General features: G+C 44.7%; 1 protein-coding gene across 6 annotated transcripts in view; it reads left to right on the forward strand.

Moving 5' to 3' along the window:
* LOC128695885 (uncharacterized) overlaps positions 1–15,422 on the forward strand; it is a 230,606-nt gene that overhangs the window by 138,045 nt on the left and 77,139 nt on the right. For 3 of the 6 annotated variants that reach the window (XM_070092914.1, XM_070092916.1, XM_053786819.2), the window contains one exon: positions 7,428–7,453. The exons of the other annotated variants lie outside the window; for them this stretch is intronic. In XM_070092914.1, the coding sequence (XP_069949015.1) occupies positions 7,428–7,453 (26 nt within the window). The remainder of the gene's footprint in view (positions 1–7,427; positions 7,454–15,422) is intronic. 6 annotated transcript variants of the gene reach the window in all.

A 15,422-nucleotide genomic window follows, 5' to 3' on the forward strand; every position in this document is an offset into this window, starting at 1 on the left:
TGGGATGTTTAAAAGAGCAGCCGTACTTGACCTAATGCATGGTAGATGTGGCGTCAGGCCAGGTGTAAGGTGGTGTCACAATAGTGGTACCTGCTCGAGTCTTAGTCGACTCTCCCTGTTCTGTGACCCCATCCCTCCTTCCACGCCACACCCACCCCTCGTCCTCACACACGACCTCCCTTGACCCACCTTCACACCTGTGATCTCCCACACCTGACCCTCTGATCTCCCACATCTGACTCCTGTGATCTCCCACACCTGACTCCTGTGATCTCCCACACCTGACTCCTGTGATCTCCCACACCTGACCCTCTGATCTCCCACACCTGACCCCTATGATCTCCCGCACCTGACATTTTTGACCTCGTGTGCACCACCTGGTTTCTTCATTGTGCTGCCTATCTCCTGGTCCTCCTCCTAATTCTCTTGCTCGTCCTCCTTCCTCTCCATCCTCTTCGATTTTCTCGCTGCTTCTGCTGCTCCTGTTTGCGTATCTGCCCACCTGTCTCCTGCTATTACTGCTGATGCTTTTCTGGTCTGTCAGAGGAGTCGTGATAGGTAACAATATGTGTGTACTCGCCTAGTTGTGGTTGCAGGGGTCGATTCACAGCTCCTGGCCCCGCCTCTAAACTGGCCGCTACTAGGTAGCGGGTGTGTTAGTTACCATTTAGACTTAGGCACATGCCGATTAGACACTAGGCCTGTTGTATATGTGTGTGTGTGTGTGTGTGTGTGTGTGTGTGTGTGTGTGTGTGTGTGTGTGTTTGTGTGTGTGTGTGTGTGTGTGTTGCACCACGGTGAGGTGTCCAGGTTAACGACTGCCTCAGCCGACACTTTTATGTAAATAGCTTGAAGTGTGAACACACGGCGATATTGTACACACACACACACACACACACACACACACACACACACACACACACACACACACACACACACACACACACACACACACACACACACACACACTCCTCTCTCTCTCTTCCCTCTCTCTCTTCCTCTATCTCTTCCTCTCTTCCTTTCTCTCTTCGTCTCTTTCTTCCTCTCTCTTTCTCTCTCTCTCTCCTTCCCCTGATATTTTTACTCTTGTTCATCGCACAATGTTCATCATGTTGCTTGAAGAAAACAAGTTCCGACAAGAAACGCATGTTTGGACAACTTTTCAGCCCATGAAAAGTCTCTACCTAGAGCTCTAGTTAAAGCTCTATCGAAAGCTGTTCGTTTACTAAAACCTCTTATTAAAACTTCACTTAAATTCTTACTTAAAAGATTAAATTTATTTTGACCTGTGTAGGTCCCAATTTGCTCTTCATAGAGCGAAACGTGTGTCTCTTCCCACGTACCTGTACGTGTTACGCCCTTCAACCTGCCTTGTTATGGGGCTCTATCCATTGTAGTTACATAGCCTTTATTCATGTTAGATTCTGTTATTCATTCATCTCTCCATATGCTCAGTTTATCCAAGGGCTGAATTTATCCAAGGGCTCATCTTATCCAAGGACTCAATTTATACACAAATAACCCGCACATAGAAGCTTATGGCAACGTCTCGGTCCGACTTGGACCATTGACAAGTCACAGTAACACATGAAAGTGAGGGAGCCAGTATATATATATAGGAGAAGGGGGGAAGGGACGGGATAAAGAGAGGAAGAAAGAAGTGGAGTAGTGGTAGAAGTAATGCTGGTTGTGAAAGTAGTAAAAGTAGTGGTAAGGGGGGAGCAGTGGTAGTGGCACGAGAGACAGAAAGGGATGTGAAGCGAGGTAATAGTAGTAGTAGTAGTAGTAATAGTAGTAGTATCTAGGAATTGTCATTTTTTTTTTTTGCAAAGGGCCTTTGCATCATCCTTAGATATATTAATGTAGTTTTTGTATTCCTTGTGGCAAGTACGGGCAGGTGTACGTCGTGCAGGTGCATGCGTGCCTCGTGTACGTACGCACGCGTAATTTGTGCATGTATCTTGAGCTTCACGCCTGTGAGCAGAGCTCTAAACCATTAGAATCACGAGAGCTTCTCCACTACACCTTTCACTACTCTCTTGTTGGTATCACCATACCATTTACTTTCACTCCTGCTTAGATCCATCAGTGTATATAACTGGTGATATATTATTACTAACAATTCAGCCAGGAATTTCTTCTTGTGCAGTTACTTTTGTACGTGATTTAAGGAAGGGATTGACTAGTGGTAAGCTTCTTGAGAGGGCTTTAATATATGTGATGTTAAATGACAACAATTTCCATAGAGGGGTGAAATGCTCTTTGTTGTCAACAAAGGTGTTGTTGGACGGGTAGGTGAAGTCTTCGTAAACTCCCCTCCACTCATCCATCCACCCACTCTGCTTTTCTAGACGTGGTCATGCTAGTTTTTATAGTAGTCATCTTCATAGCATAGCGGCCTCAATACCCTGACACTGAGGCACCATCACTAGGCACTCTGGACGACATCCAGTCCGCCCTCCATCTTGCACGGCGATCCTGACAATACTAACTCTCCAAGGAACTACATTATTTACTTCGCTGTAAAACAAAAGCTATTCGTTTATTATTTCGCTATCGTTGGTTAATATATAAATATAAGTTAATTTACGTTAACCTAGCCTAACCAGTACTTCATTTTTTGCAGTTGTTTAGATCAAGAAGATATAAAAGTACTGCAACGACTACCAATACGCGCATTTGATTAGATGCTGTTTTATCACCTGTGCCGAACCTGTTCTCCAGTTAGAGCGTGCTTTTATACAATCGAATTACTGCTCGTTCGCTTCTGCGCGATTTAATGTATTATAGAAGTTGAATATTTGTGTTGTTATCGGTTAGGCTAGGCTTGTCCCGTACCTTGGTTGGTAGCGCACTCACCTCACACATTGAGGTCCGTGGTTCGATCTTCGGTACGGGTGGTAACATTAGGACGTGTTTCCTTAAGATACCTGCTATCCCTGTTCACCTAGCAGTAAATAGGTACCTGGGTATTAACCGACTGGTGTGGATCGCATGCTGGGGACAAGATTAACCTAATTTGCCCGAAATGTTCTGCATAACAAGGGGCTTTCCATATAATATGTCAGCTATGGTCTGTATAAGTTGTATCTTGTACTTGTAGGCATAAATAATATTATTATTATTATTAGTAGTAGTAGTAGTAACCGCAGAGCGTGCGCTTTTTTTTTTTCTAAGAAAATCAGGAGCAGAAACTTGAGCACCTGTTTGACGCCCAAGATCTCAGGGTTTTCTTCAGTACAAAGTTGGTAATTTTCCCTCGCCATTCACGGTACTTAGACGCGTGTGGGTCGCTCAACACGGGGCGGTCAGAGGCTCAGTCCTGTGTACGCTAATCGTCAGATTAGCAAACCCCCAGCTGGGTTAGTTGTTCCTTAAGCCACTTCATCCCTTCAGTAAATAATAGGCAAACGATGTGGGAACCAGCCAGTGGAACACCACCAGGCTTACTATGTAGCGTACTGAAATCTGACGTTAAGGACTACAGTTTGAAATGTTTAGTAAATAACATTGTTTTTAAGATGTACGCTCACATTTAGACTCTCTCTCTCTCTCTCTCTCTCTCTCTCTCTCTCTCTCTCTCTCTCTCTCTCTCTCTCTCTCTCTCTCTCTCTCTCTCTCTCTCTCTCTCTCTCTCTCACGTATGATTAAGCTCACGGAGCAGGGAGAGAGTGAAGAGGCGGGGCCAGGAGCTATGAATGGACCCCTGTAACCAAAATTAGGTGAATACACACGCGCGCGCACACAAACACACAGTAAAGGTTGAAGGACTTCTAGACACTCCCATCTCTAGTTTTCCTCGACATCTGGTGTTCCATGTTTATATGCGGAACAGAACAATCCACTGCGCAAAAGCGCAATACAGCACCAGTTTATTACAACAGTTTATAATTATTCTTAAGTGTATATATATATATATATATATATATATATATATATATATATATATATATATATATATATATAATATAGTGCAGCGCTAATTTCGTATATCTTTACGCCGCGGGCAGCACTCAAATTATGCGAGATGGAGATGGTACCTCTCAGGGTGACTCTTCTCATCTCGTTCTATGACTGGTTTTCAGTCTGGCTATCATGGTTTTTTCCTCTCGCAAGTATCAGTTAGGCATCAGTTTCTCTAGTTCCTTCTAACAGTGAGGAAGTTACCGTTTGTAGTGAAATCTTTATCACGTTGCACTGCAAACACACTGTCTCTCTCACTACTAGTTGGCTTAGGTCATCCTTCATCCTGTAAGGAGTAATGCATAGATAGCCCGCACCGACGTTTCGGTCCAACTTGGACCGAAACGTCGTCATTAGCTTCTCTCTCCAATGTGTGGATTATTTGTGTTTTGTTCCAGCTGCAGTATTGTGCCTTTTTGTTCTCTACAAGGAGTGTTGGTCTCTCAGTTGCCGCAACACCTTCCTCGTTCGTTTCTAATGCTAATGTACTGTTTTTGTCCAGAAATTGCGTCAAATATATTTCTCTGAAATGTTGGCACGTTATTTACATTCTTGATGACACAGGTCTTGAGCTAGTGTTACATGCATGGTGTGTGGTGGACACAGCTGTCTCGGGTTTCTTTCATTTATTTATGTGTCTAGAAGTTTTCCCATATAGGGCAGCGATTTGGGAACACACAAGGTGTAGTAACTATGGATCCTCCGTCATAGAAGAAACACGGGCTTCTCATCAGATCATCACATGTCATTAATGTTGTGGTGCATGATAGAATACATCTCATCGTTGACTACAAATTGTTGTATTACTGGATAGAATATAGAGACTTCGGGGGTAAAACTGATGGGTACTGTTAATAATACTAATATTAAAATGGTATAAAATACCGACAAGTTGTTAGGTAAGACACATATGTAACAGTTAGGTATCTTTATTTCGAAACCTTTCGCCTACACAGTAGGCTTCTTCAGTCGAGTACCAACTTTGCTGTACTCGACTGAAGAAGCCTACTGTGTAGGCGAAAGGTTTCGAAATAAAGGCACCTAACTGTTGCATATGTGTCTTACCTAACAATAAGAACAAGTATGGAGGAACACTGCAGCAGGGCCTACTGGCAGCAACAGCTGCTGCATTTGATTATGCAGCAGCTATTGCTGCCGTTATCCCCTCCCCATTCATCCCCCTTTCTAGATAATGACTGCTACTGGCATTGGTTTTGTTTGCTGGTGTCCTTGACAGGTGTCGTGCAGGGCGTGACTGGTGAAGGTGGAGCTGAAGATGGTGTCAAGTGATATGTTCCTTACGGCGGGTGCGCCCGTTTGTCTGATGAGGGGGATGTGATGCTGGAGGGAGACTTTTCATGGAAGGGCGCTGCTGCTGCCCATGGACGTCGCGGCCTTCCCATTGCCTCTGTAATTACCACTCAGGTAGTGGCGGGGTTTGCGAGTGTGGCATTGCATCACGGGAGTCGCTACCTGCCTCTGGTGATGTGTGTCGTCAGCAGCACCTGTGCTGCTAACATGGCTCTCAGCACCTCCCCTTCACGCAGGTGAACACCCAAGGATGGAGCTGATATCGCTAGTGACTTGTCAGTTATTCTGGCCGAAATGTAATGTTTTCAAGGCGGTGTGTTTACTCACAGGATGAGTGGCACTACCCAGTTAAACTCGTCCCTCCAGTAAAATCTTTAAATATCAAGGCACATGACCTTACCCTAACACTGATAACTGTCTCTTTCTCTCTCTCTGGGCATCTCGTCTTCACATTTTAACAGTTGAATATTACTTGTTCAACACTGGTAACAGAGCCCTCTGCTTGCCACGTCTTGGGTCCTCTTTCCTTTCTCACTCCCCACCTTCAAATATTACGGTAAATGGAGCCCTCTAGCTTTTTTTTTTTGTTTTGTTTATTCGAGGGAGACGGAGCCTGTGTTTGTGATGAGTTCTGCTAGATACACTCAGCTCTTCACACACTCAACACACCTCATACACACTCAACACACCTCACACACACTCAGCACGCCTCACACACACTCAACACGCCTCACACAACACATCCCAAACACTCAGCACTACTCTCGTGATCTGCAACTCCTCTAGCACTCAAGAATAACACTTCCCATTTAGTGTTTTTCAGCTGAATCGTGAACAGAGATACTTTGGAACGCCTGACTGTTGTAAGGGTCCCACCTTAGTGGAATCAGGTCCCCAGTTTAATGGAATTGATTGTCTATCCATTCCCGGCAGCAAATTGTGGAGAATTGTCACTGTTAAGCTGCTTTTCATCCCTGGCTAATCCTTATACGCGCAAACTCATTAAACTTAAAGCTCTTGGGGTGTTTACGTTGGGTAGGATGTTTACATTGGGGAGGGAATGGGAGGGTGCTGAGGCGTGTCGTGTTGGGGATAGAGGGGGGGATGGGGGTCCGTGAACCCTGTCCTTTACTGAGGCTGTGTCAGCCTGGCTTAGCCTATCCGGCCTCCTGCTGCAGGCCGTGATGTAGCTGCGTCAGCTGTTGCTATCCTGCAGTTACATGTTCTCACCTTTCTGTTGCCGCTCTACAGGTAGATCTTGCCCCTCTGTTGCCACCCTGCAGATAGGTCTTGCTCTTCTGTTGCCTGTCCGTTGCCGCGGTACAGCCAGAGCCTTGCCCTTTTATTTGCCTCACCGTTGGTGCCGTGCAGGCAGCTCTCCTGTTGCCGGGAGGATCCTGAGACGCTTGAACCTTGACCTCCGCCTTACAACAGATAATTAACCTCTACATCACGTTGTGGATTACAAAAAAAAAAAAAAACTTTCACGTCACAACACACAATTGAAGGTTTATTATAATCTTAGCCTGACCTAACACCTGAGCAGCAAACACACTCAGAAGAGTGTTGCAGGGTAGGGAACACCCAGGACAGTGTTGCGGGTAGGAAACACACAACTACAAGTAGATGAGTAAGATACATAATCAACAGTTATGTATCTTTAGTATCGAAAAGTTTCGCCTTCTCTGTAAGCTTCTTCAGTCGAATACAGAGGTAACTATGTATTAGAGACAGCAGTAGAAGCAATGATAGCGCCGCGTTCCGGAGCATCTCTGTAATAGCCCATGAACAAGGACAAGTACAATAATCTAAATAGTCATTGTAAACTCGACTCCTCTTCTAAGGTCCAGCTGTTATGTTATGCTTGTCTGGGTTCATTCCATGGCTGTTGGAAGTCTCCTCGCAAGACATTCTGAAACAATAGATAGATTAATTTAGGTTTATGTTCTTTGTGATTGGAGTCGTCTGTGTGCAGGTAAGATAATTGATTGGTTGTGTTTAATTAAGATGACTGGTTGCGATGTGTTGTCTATATCCAGGTAAGATGATTGGTTTTGTGTTTATTAAAATGATTGGTTGTGATGTGTTGTCTGTGTTCAGGTAAGCTGGTTTGAATGTTTTAAGTACTAATTATATTTCTTCTCTTTCCACAGGTAACGAACACTTCAGGAGAGATCAGGTAAGAGCCTCCTGTCGCTCCTGCTGGATATTCCCTTCAAACCCTAATCTTCTACACTAAGCTAATATTTTAACTGGCAAACATTTTTAGTAGGTCTTTTTGTCTTCATGTTTTTAGGTGCGGAATGCCGCTGAAAAAATACTTGTAAAAATGAAAATAGATCTTAAAGCTCCCATATTCCCAGTTCCTGGCCTCATAGATTCTTAGTCTCTTCAGCCATTGTGTGTGTGCATTTGTGTTGCAGGTAGTGTCAGTGCGCGTCCATCAGTGAGAGTATGACCCCAGCTGGTATTAAGGAGAGCAGCGTCATGTAATGGAGCATTATTGCGCAGGTTGGAATTAGGGGTTGCTGGGTGAGCCAGTCTCAGATTATCTTCACCGTTGATGAGACGCCAGCTGCTGCCGAGGTCGGCCACCTCGTCACACGCTCCAATCCACGAGCACTAGTACTCCACAATTTCATATTTTTGTTTTTATGTCGTGGATAAATTCAAAGTTTATATGAGGAGAATGAAGAGTCTTTCCAGTTGTGACTTATTGGTCCAGCACGGACCGAAACGTCGTCTCCTGACGATACTGGTCCAGGACAGAGAGGACGTCATTTGAAGTTTCTTCTGTAAGGTGTGTGTTACCAGTGAGTTGTTCCATTCATGGTATTGTGGGTTATTTGTGATATGTTCCAGCCATGGTATTGTGGGTTATTTGTGATTTGTTATATCCACGGCATTGTGAGTTATATGTGAATTGTTCCATTCACGGTACTGAGGGTTGTGAATTATTCCAGCCACGGTATTGTGGGTTGTGAATTCCAGCAACGGTATTGGGATTTGTTCTTCGTTATGAAGAGCCCTTTTTATGCTCTCAACTGGCGGTGTAGAGATTGTGAATGAGGCAGGATGCAGGGTACGCTTTTCCACTCCCTCTTTCAACCCCCTTTCTCTGCCCAAACCCCTTCCCCTGCTATTCTCCCTTCCTCTCCCTGTCCTTCCAGCCTCCCTCTCGTTTTCCCGTCCTGCTAGACGTCTCCCTCTACCCTCCAAGACATCCTAGCAGAAGTCCTTCAACCACGGCGACAACTGCGGGATTTTATTTTCATTGATGTTTTGTGAGGGTCGTCTCAGGCCCTGTAGCTGTGGCCACGAAACCAATATGGCCATGACTTATGTGGCCCACGACATGAACGTGGCCATGATTCACGTGCCCCAAGACACAAACTTGGCTCGGTAGACGTCACCTCAAAGACAAACAAGGCAAAGGAGGAGTGGCTAGAGAGAGAGACAGTCCAAGAGACGCCGATCAGTAGGTGTGGTCCAGGAGACTTACTTTCAATCTTCCTGGTGCTCTAACTTCAGCCAACCTTTCAAGCTTCATAGTGTTGTAAAACACACACAGACACACACACACACATACACATCTCTCTCTCTCTCTCTCTCTCTCTCTCTCTCTCAAATATATATATATATATATATATATATATATATATATATATATATATATATATATATATATGCAAAACAACCACTCTGAAAGAATAGAGAAATTCCAAGCGCTTTCGTGACTACTCACATTATCAAGGAACTATGAAAGTAAAGCATCCAAGGAAGCTATATAAGGGGTCTGGCTTCCTTGGATGCTTTACTTTCATAGTTCCTGGATAATGTGAGTAGTCACGAAAGCGCTTGGAATTTCTCTATTCTTACAGAGTGGTTGTTTTGCATATTCTGAAATCACCTGTTTACTGTGATCTTATTGCATATATATATATATATATATATATATATATATATATATTTCGTACTCGATTACACACTTCTATTTGTGAACATAACGTATAAATTCTGCTTTATTATAAACTAGGTACGCTGCGTATCAGTGGTGGTGTTGTAAGCATGGCCACTCCGGGACACCCACCCAAGACTTGGGGAATTACCCGCTCGCTCTGTTGTCATGCAATTACAACTGTTTTTCCTGAGTCAACAACGATGTCCACGAGGAGAGCAGATGTAAGGAGACATTTGCAAGAGTTGTTAAGAGAGCCCGAACCCATTGTGTATTCAGTGATTTGTTTTTAACTGTTGGTTTGATTCAGAGTGCTCCAAGTCTTCTTCCTGCCGTTGCCTGCAACACACTCGACGGTCGTATTTTCATCTGCTATTGTTCCTTACATTCCAAAAGTTTCAGTATAAAAATAAAAAGGCGCTGGGTATCCTTGACAGTTATTTGTTCGGAGTTATTTTTATGACTGATTGTGTTGTACTTAATGTTAATCGTTTCAGTGTTGTCAGTGGTTGTGTTGTAGTTAACGTTGATCATCTGTATTATAGTGGTGTTGTAGGTAGCGTTAATCCTTAGTGTTATCAGTGGTTGTGTTGTAGTTAACGTTGATCACCTGAGTGTTGTTCTTAAGGCATCGTTCAACAATTACTCTGGCTTTTCAATAACACGATCACATTCCTGTTTACATTTGAGTTTTCCTTGCAGTTGTTTGTTTATCATCATATTCCAGTCTGTATTTTCTGACGAAGTTTTTTTTTCCTGGGTAAGACATTACAGAAGAGCCTGCTTTCAGTGCAACAGTGAACCTTTCTGGATAACAAGGACCTTTAAACCTTGGATCAAACCTGATTACCTCCCATCTTCCTGGCGCTGTGACTCATATATAACACCAGTGCTGTTTCTTGGCCAAATCTCTCCCCAGAAGAAACATAAATTAGTGTCGTCGAAGTCTTCTTTGATAACACAGGCTCCTGCGGGAGGGTCTCGATATAACGCTTGGTTCCTGATGAAATTAATTCTCCTGAGGGGGCCACAGGTTCCTCCCTCAGACACCCTCTTCGTCTGAGATTGGTTCCGGCTCTTCTAACTGGACCTGGCTTTTTTTTTTTTTTTTGCTCCGGCAGGAGGTTAACAAAGAATGACCCTGACAGCGTCCCCTTCCTCCCCTGCCCCCCCATCACTCTCCCCAACCCTCCACCCACCACCACTCCCACCACCCAGCTTACCTCCCCTCCTTCTTACTGCAATCTAAAGGGCGGCAGCTCCTGCATCTCGTCCTCTTGCGAACAATTGTATCCCCCTCTTGTGTATGCTGCTGCTGCATCTTGCTTATGTTTCACTTTGTTTTGTTTCCACGTATAAGCGGTTCTTCCTCACACATTCTCGTACCTTTCTGCTCTCCTCCCTCCCCCATTTCTTCCAATCCATTGTGCCTTTCCAAGCTTTCCTTCCGTCTCGCCAATGCTTTTCCATTTCTATTCCTTCTCTCCTTTTCCCTCCAGCCTCTACTCGCCGCCAGATTTAAGAGCTTTTTGTCCCTCCTGTATCCCTGCCATCACTTTTTCTGCAGTTTTATATTTCCCTTATTCCTTCTATATCTTCCTCATAATCCCCCTCCGCCTCCCATCACCCCCCACTCATCATTCCACTCCCCCACACTTCATTTCACCCCATGTCCCTGTTTTTCACCCTCCCTCCCGACTTCTCAGTCCACAAAATATATCCCTCCTATCCTGTGTGATGTAATTTGACAGGGAAACTTAGCTAACTTTTGCTAACCTTCTGACGTATAGAATAGGATAGCAGCACACCTCTGATGTATCCAAATCTTATGAAGAATCAGTTTGTGGTGAGAGATCATAAGTGCCAGCAGGCAGCCTTGACCCAGCACCTTTGTTGTGGTCCGCTGTTCCATTGGGTCGTAGCTGCAATACTTAAAACGGTACCTCACTGGGTCAACCTTTGCCTGGTGGTTCCACTGGCCGCTTTGTATAATCTCTCTCCTTCACTGCCTGCAATTTTCATTGGCGGAATGATGACAATTTTGTAAATTACCCAAATTATAGGAAAAGTGATTTGTATGCAGATTTTTTTTTTTACCAGGCAACGTATTGGTTGCTTACCCACCAGCAGCAGTGGTGAATGTCCTCTTGAGTGGGTATTCTCTTGAATGTATGTCCTCCTGAGTGGATGTCCTCTTGAATGGATGTCCTCTTGAGTGGATGTCCTCTTGAATGGATGCCCTCTTGAGTGGGTGTCCTCTGTTTTCTCAAACATCAACATATGTTGGCTGAACTATACGTAATTCAAGTAAACCGAATTGTAAACAGATTGTAAATAGAGTACCTTAGGTAAATCTAATGCTTTCAGTATATTTACAGTTTTTAACAGTTAATTAAAATACAGATGTTATCCAACACCTGTTTTCTCGCTTTCAAACATATAAGATTTTTATATAAGTGAATATTTTGTCATTTTCGTTGGCTGCGCTAACTCTTAAACCACTGACAAGGTAGGATGTGCTCAAAACAACTGAGAACTCAGATTTAGGAGTTGTACATGAGTGGTATATAATACCCACAACATGAGGAATTAGACACATGTTCCAGAATCTACAGATTCTTCAAGACTACGGTGCTCTTCACCAACTCCAAGGCTGAAGGACTGATTACCTCATCTTTTGTATATAGTTCTACATTCTTCACATTATGTCCTTGTATTGATAAAGCCATTGGATGGCGAAACGTCTACAGATGAAGGTGCTCAGATGTTGCACATGTATGTAATTCTTTAGACTTAGGAGTTATTGAAAACCGTGTCTTGCAGGTACAGCACAGTTAACCTGTAGCAGGAAGATATACTGGCTCCGTGGTGGGTGGGTGGAGGCGGGGAGGGCGTGGCGGCAGAAAGGGGCGACCTCTTCCTCCTGTTGCACACTGGACAAAGAGCTTGGATCTGGGGTGGCAGGGAGAGGGGGGGCCAGGTCAAGGGTCACCCACGATTGCCCGCCAGATGGCCATCTCCATCACTTCTTTCGTTCTTCGGGAGCTTTAAGAAGAGATCTACCGATGAAGAAGAGGGAGAATGAGGAAGAGAAAGTTCAAGGCTGAACGAATGAATAGGGTAATGATAAATGCTCGAGTTTTAGACGGGAGATGGTGCCTGGATTAGGTACCATTACATCAACTAAGGTGGGTTTATCTGGACTTCCCAGCGGTGAAATCTGCCACAGAAAACGGGACTCCTCAGATACGAGTGTGATAAACTTCTAAGTTGAGTTTTACTATCGTTATATTTGATACGATAACAAGGTACGCATTGTACCGTCCAGTGCGTCTGTCTGACTTTTTTGGGTTATCCCAGGTTCTCTACACATATGCTGCTATGTATGATAATTCTATGTAAATGTATTTGTGTATACCTGAATAAACTTACTTACTTACTAGCGCTAGTTACGGAACCAATAATAAACTTAACCTTGCAGATTGACGATAATACACAAGCTAGTCATAATGCTTTTTTAGCATGAGTGACGCTACCCACAAACAAAGAACAAAAACACTAATTTGAGGTAGAGGTGTGTATGAGTACGAGAGAGGAGGCTGGAGTGTAACACTGGAACAGTGGAACTTAGACATCTGGAGTGGTGTGACGTACAGGAAGTAAGCAAGGAGATCGGTAGGCTAGTTTGGTGTGCCCATTTTGATGAGCTATTACTGTGGCAGATGGGTTACACACACACATACACACACACACACACACACACACACACACACACACACACACACACACACACACACACACACACACACACACACACACACACACACACACACACACCTTGTTACCTTGTCATAAAACTCCAGGTTTGTGACACAGGATTTGCCTTCCATGAACCCATGAAAACCAGCATGGGTTCATAGAAGGCAAATCCTGTGTCACAAACCTCCTGGAGTTTTATGACAAGGTAACAGAAGTAAGACACGAGAGAGAGGGGTGGGTTGATTGCGTTTTCCTATACTGCAGGAAGGCCTTTAACACAGTTCCCCACAAGAGATTAGTGCAGAAACTGGAGGATCAGGCGCATGTAACAGGGAGGGCACTGCAATGGATCAGGGAATACCTGACAGGGAGGCAACAACGAGTCATGATACGTGAAGAGGTATCACAGTGGGCGCCTGTGACGAGCGGGGTCCCACAGGAGTCAGTTCTAGGACCAGTGCTATTTTTGATATATGCAAACGACATGATGGAAGGAATAGACTCTGAAGTGTCCCTATTCGCAGATGATGTAAAGTTGATGATAAGAATTAAATCAGATGAGGATGAGGCAGGACTGCAAAGAGACCTGGACAGGCTGGACATGTGGTCCAGAAACTGGCTTCTCGAATTCAATCCTGCCAAATGCAAAGTCATGAAGATTGGGGAGGAGCAAAGAAGACCGCAGACAGAGTATAGGCTAGGTGGACAAAGACTACAGACCTCACTCAGGGAGAAAGACCTTGGGGTGACCATAACACCGAGCACGTCACCGGAGGCACACATCAACCAAATAACTGCTGCAGCATACAGGCGCCTGGCAAACCTGAGAATAGCGTTCCGATACCTTAACAAGGAATCGTTCAAGACACTGTACACTGTGTATGTTAGGCCCATACTGGAGTATGCAGCACCAGTCTGGAACCCACACCTGGTCAAGCACGTCAAGAAGTTAGAGAAAGTACAAAGGTTTGCAACAAGGCTAGTCCCAGAGCTCAGGGGAATGTCGTACGAGGAAAGGTTGAGGCAAATCGGACTGACGACACTGGAGGACAGAAGGGTCAGGGGAGACATGATAACGACATACAAGATACTGCGGGGAATAGACAAGGTGGACAGACATAGGATGTTCCAGAGAGGGGACACAGAAACAAGGGGTCACAACTGGAAGCTGAAGACTCAGACGAGTCACAGGGACGTTAGGAAGTATTTCTTCAGTCATAGAGTCGTCAGGAAGTGGAATAGCCTAGCAAGTGAAGTAGTGGAGGCAGGAACCATACATAGTTTTAAGAAGAGGTATGACAAAGCTCAGGAAGCAGAGAGGGAGAGGACCTAGTAGCGATCAGTGAAGAGGCGGGGCCAGGAGCTGAGACTCGACCCCTGCAACCACAATTAGGTGAGTACACACACACGTACGTATGTGTACATTAGACCTGAGGCGTGTGCAGTACGTAAAGATAAAGAACTTCAACCTGAGGACTTTATAAAAGAGGAGGACTATAGGAGATATGATTATGACATACATCATACACAGAAGAATTGATAAAGCAGATAGGATCAGATTAAAATGCAAAATCCAGGAAGAAGAGATCACAGATGACTGTTTAAAACGTAGATGAATCATAGAATTGTTAGGAAATGCCCTTTTCAATCTCAGTGAAATGAAAATGAACGTGGAAATGGTAAAACGGGAAACTCGCTACACAGTTTTAAGAGGAGGTGTGACTGGCTGCAAGAGGCAGGAACTAGTAATGACAGCCGAAAACGCTTAAGGGGAAGGGCCAGTAAGAAAAACTCGACTCTAGCCTCACAACTCAGCGAGTACACACTGAACCATCTAGAGTGATGAGAGAGGCTGAAGTTTAACTAACGTACATGCTTTTGAGGCTGAGTGATCTTAAAGAGAGCCCCAACTGTGAGAAACTGGTGATCGTTGGACTCAACCAGGGACAACACACATGCGGGGGCGAAGTCTTGGATCTGGAGCCTGAATAGCACGAGACCTCTCTTAACCTCTTTGGATCTGGATGTCATGACGTTTCCAGGTGTTGAGTTCGTGTGCATGCACATGCGAGACAATTTCCTCCTACCCAACTGGCACTCATTCACTCTGCATTTCCCATCGAAGATAAAGTAACTGTGCATAAGGCCATAAGTGTGGGGTGGCAGCTGGCATACCACCCACTTGAAGAGTACACATGGCCATAACCAGGTGTTTTCCTCAATCCATATGGGGTTTACCTGGAGAGGGTTTCGGGGGTCAACGCCCCCGCTGCTCGGTCTGAGACCAGGCCTCATGGTGGATTAGGGTTTGATCAACCAGGTTGTTGCTGCTGGCCTCACCCAAGCTGACGTACGAACAACAGCCCGGTTGGTCAGGTACTGACTTTAGGTGAGGAGCTTTTGATTCAGAATGTTAGATCTTCCCTCCACT

This window comes from Cherax quadricarinatus, chromosome 41 (genome assembly GCF_038502225.1).
Source record: "Cherax quadricarinatus isolate ZL_2023a chromosome 41, ASM3850222v1, whole genome shotgun sequence".
Lineage (NCBI taxonomy): Eukaryota > Metazoa > Arthropoda > Malacostraca > Decapoda > Parastacidae > Cherax > Cherax quadricarinatus.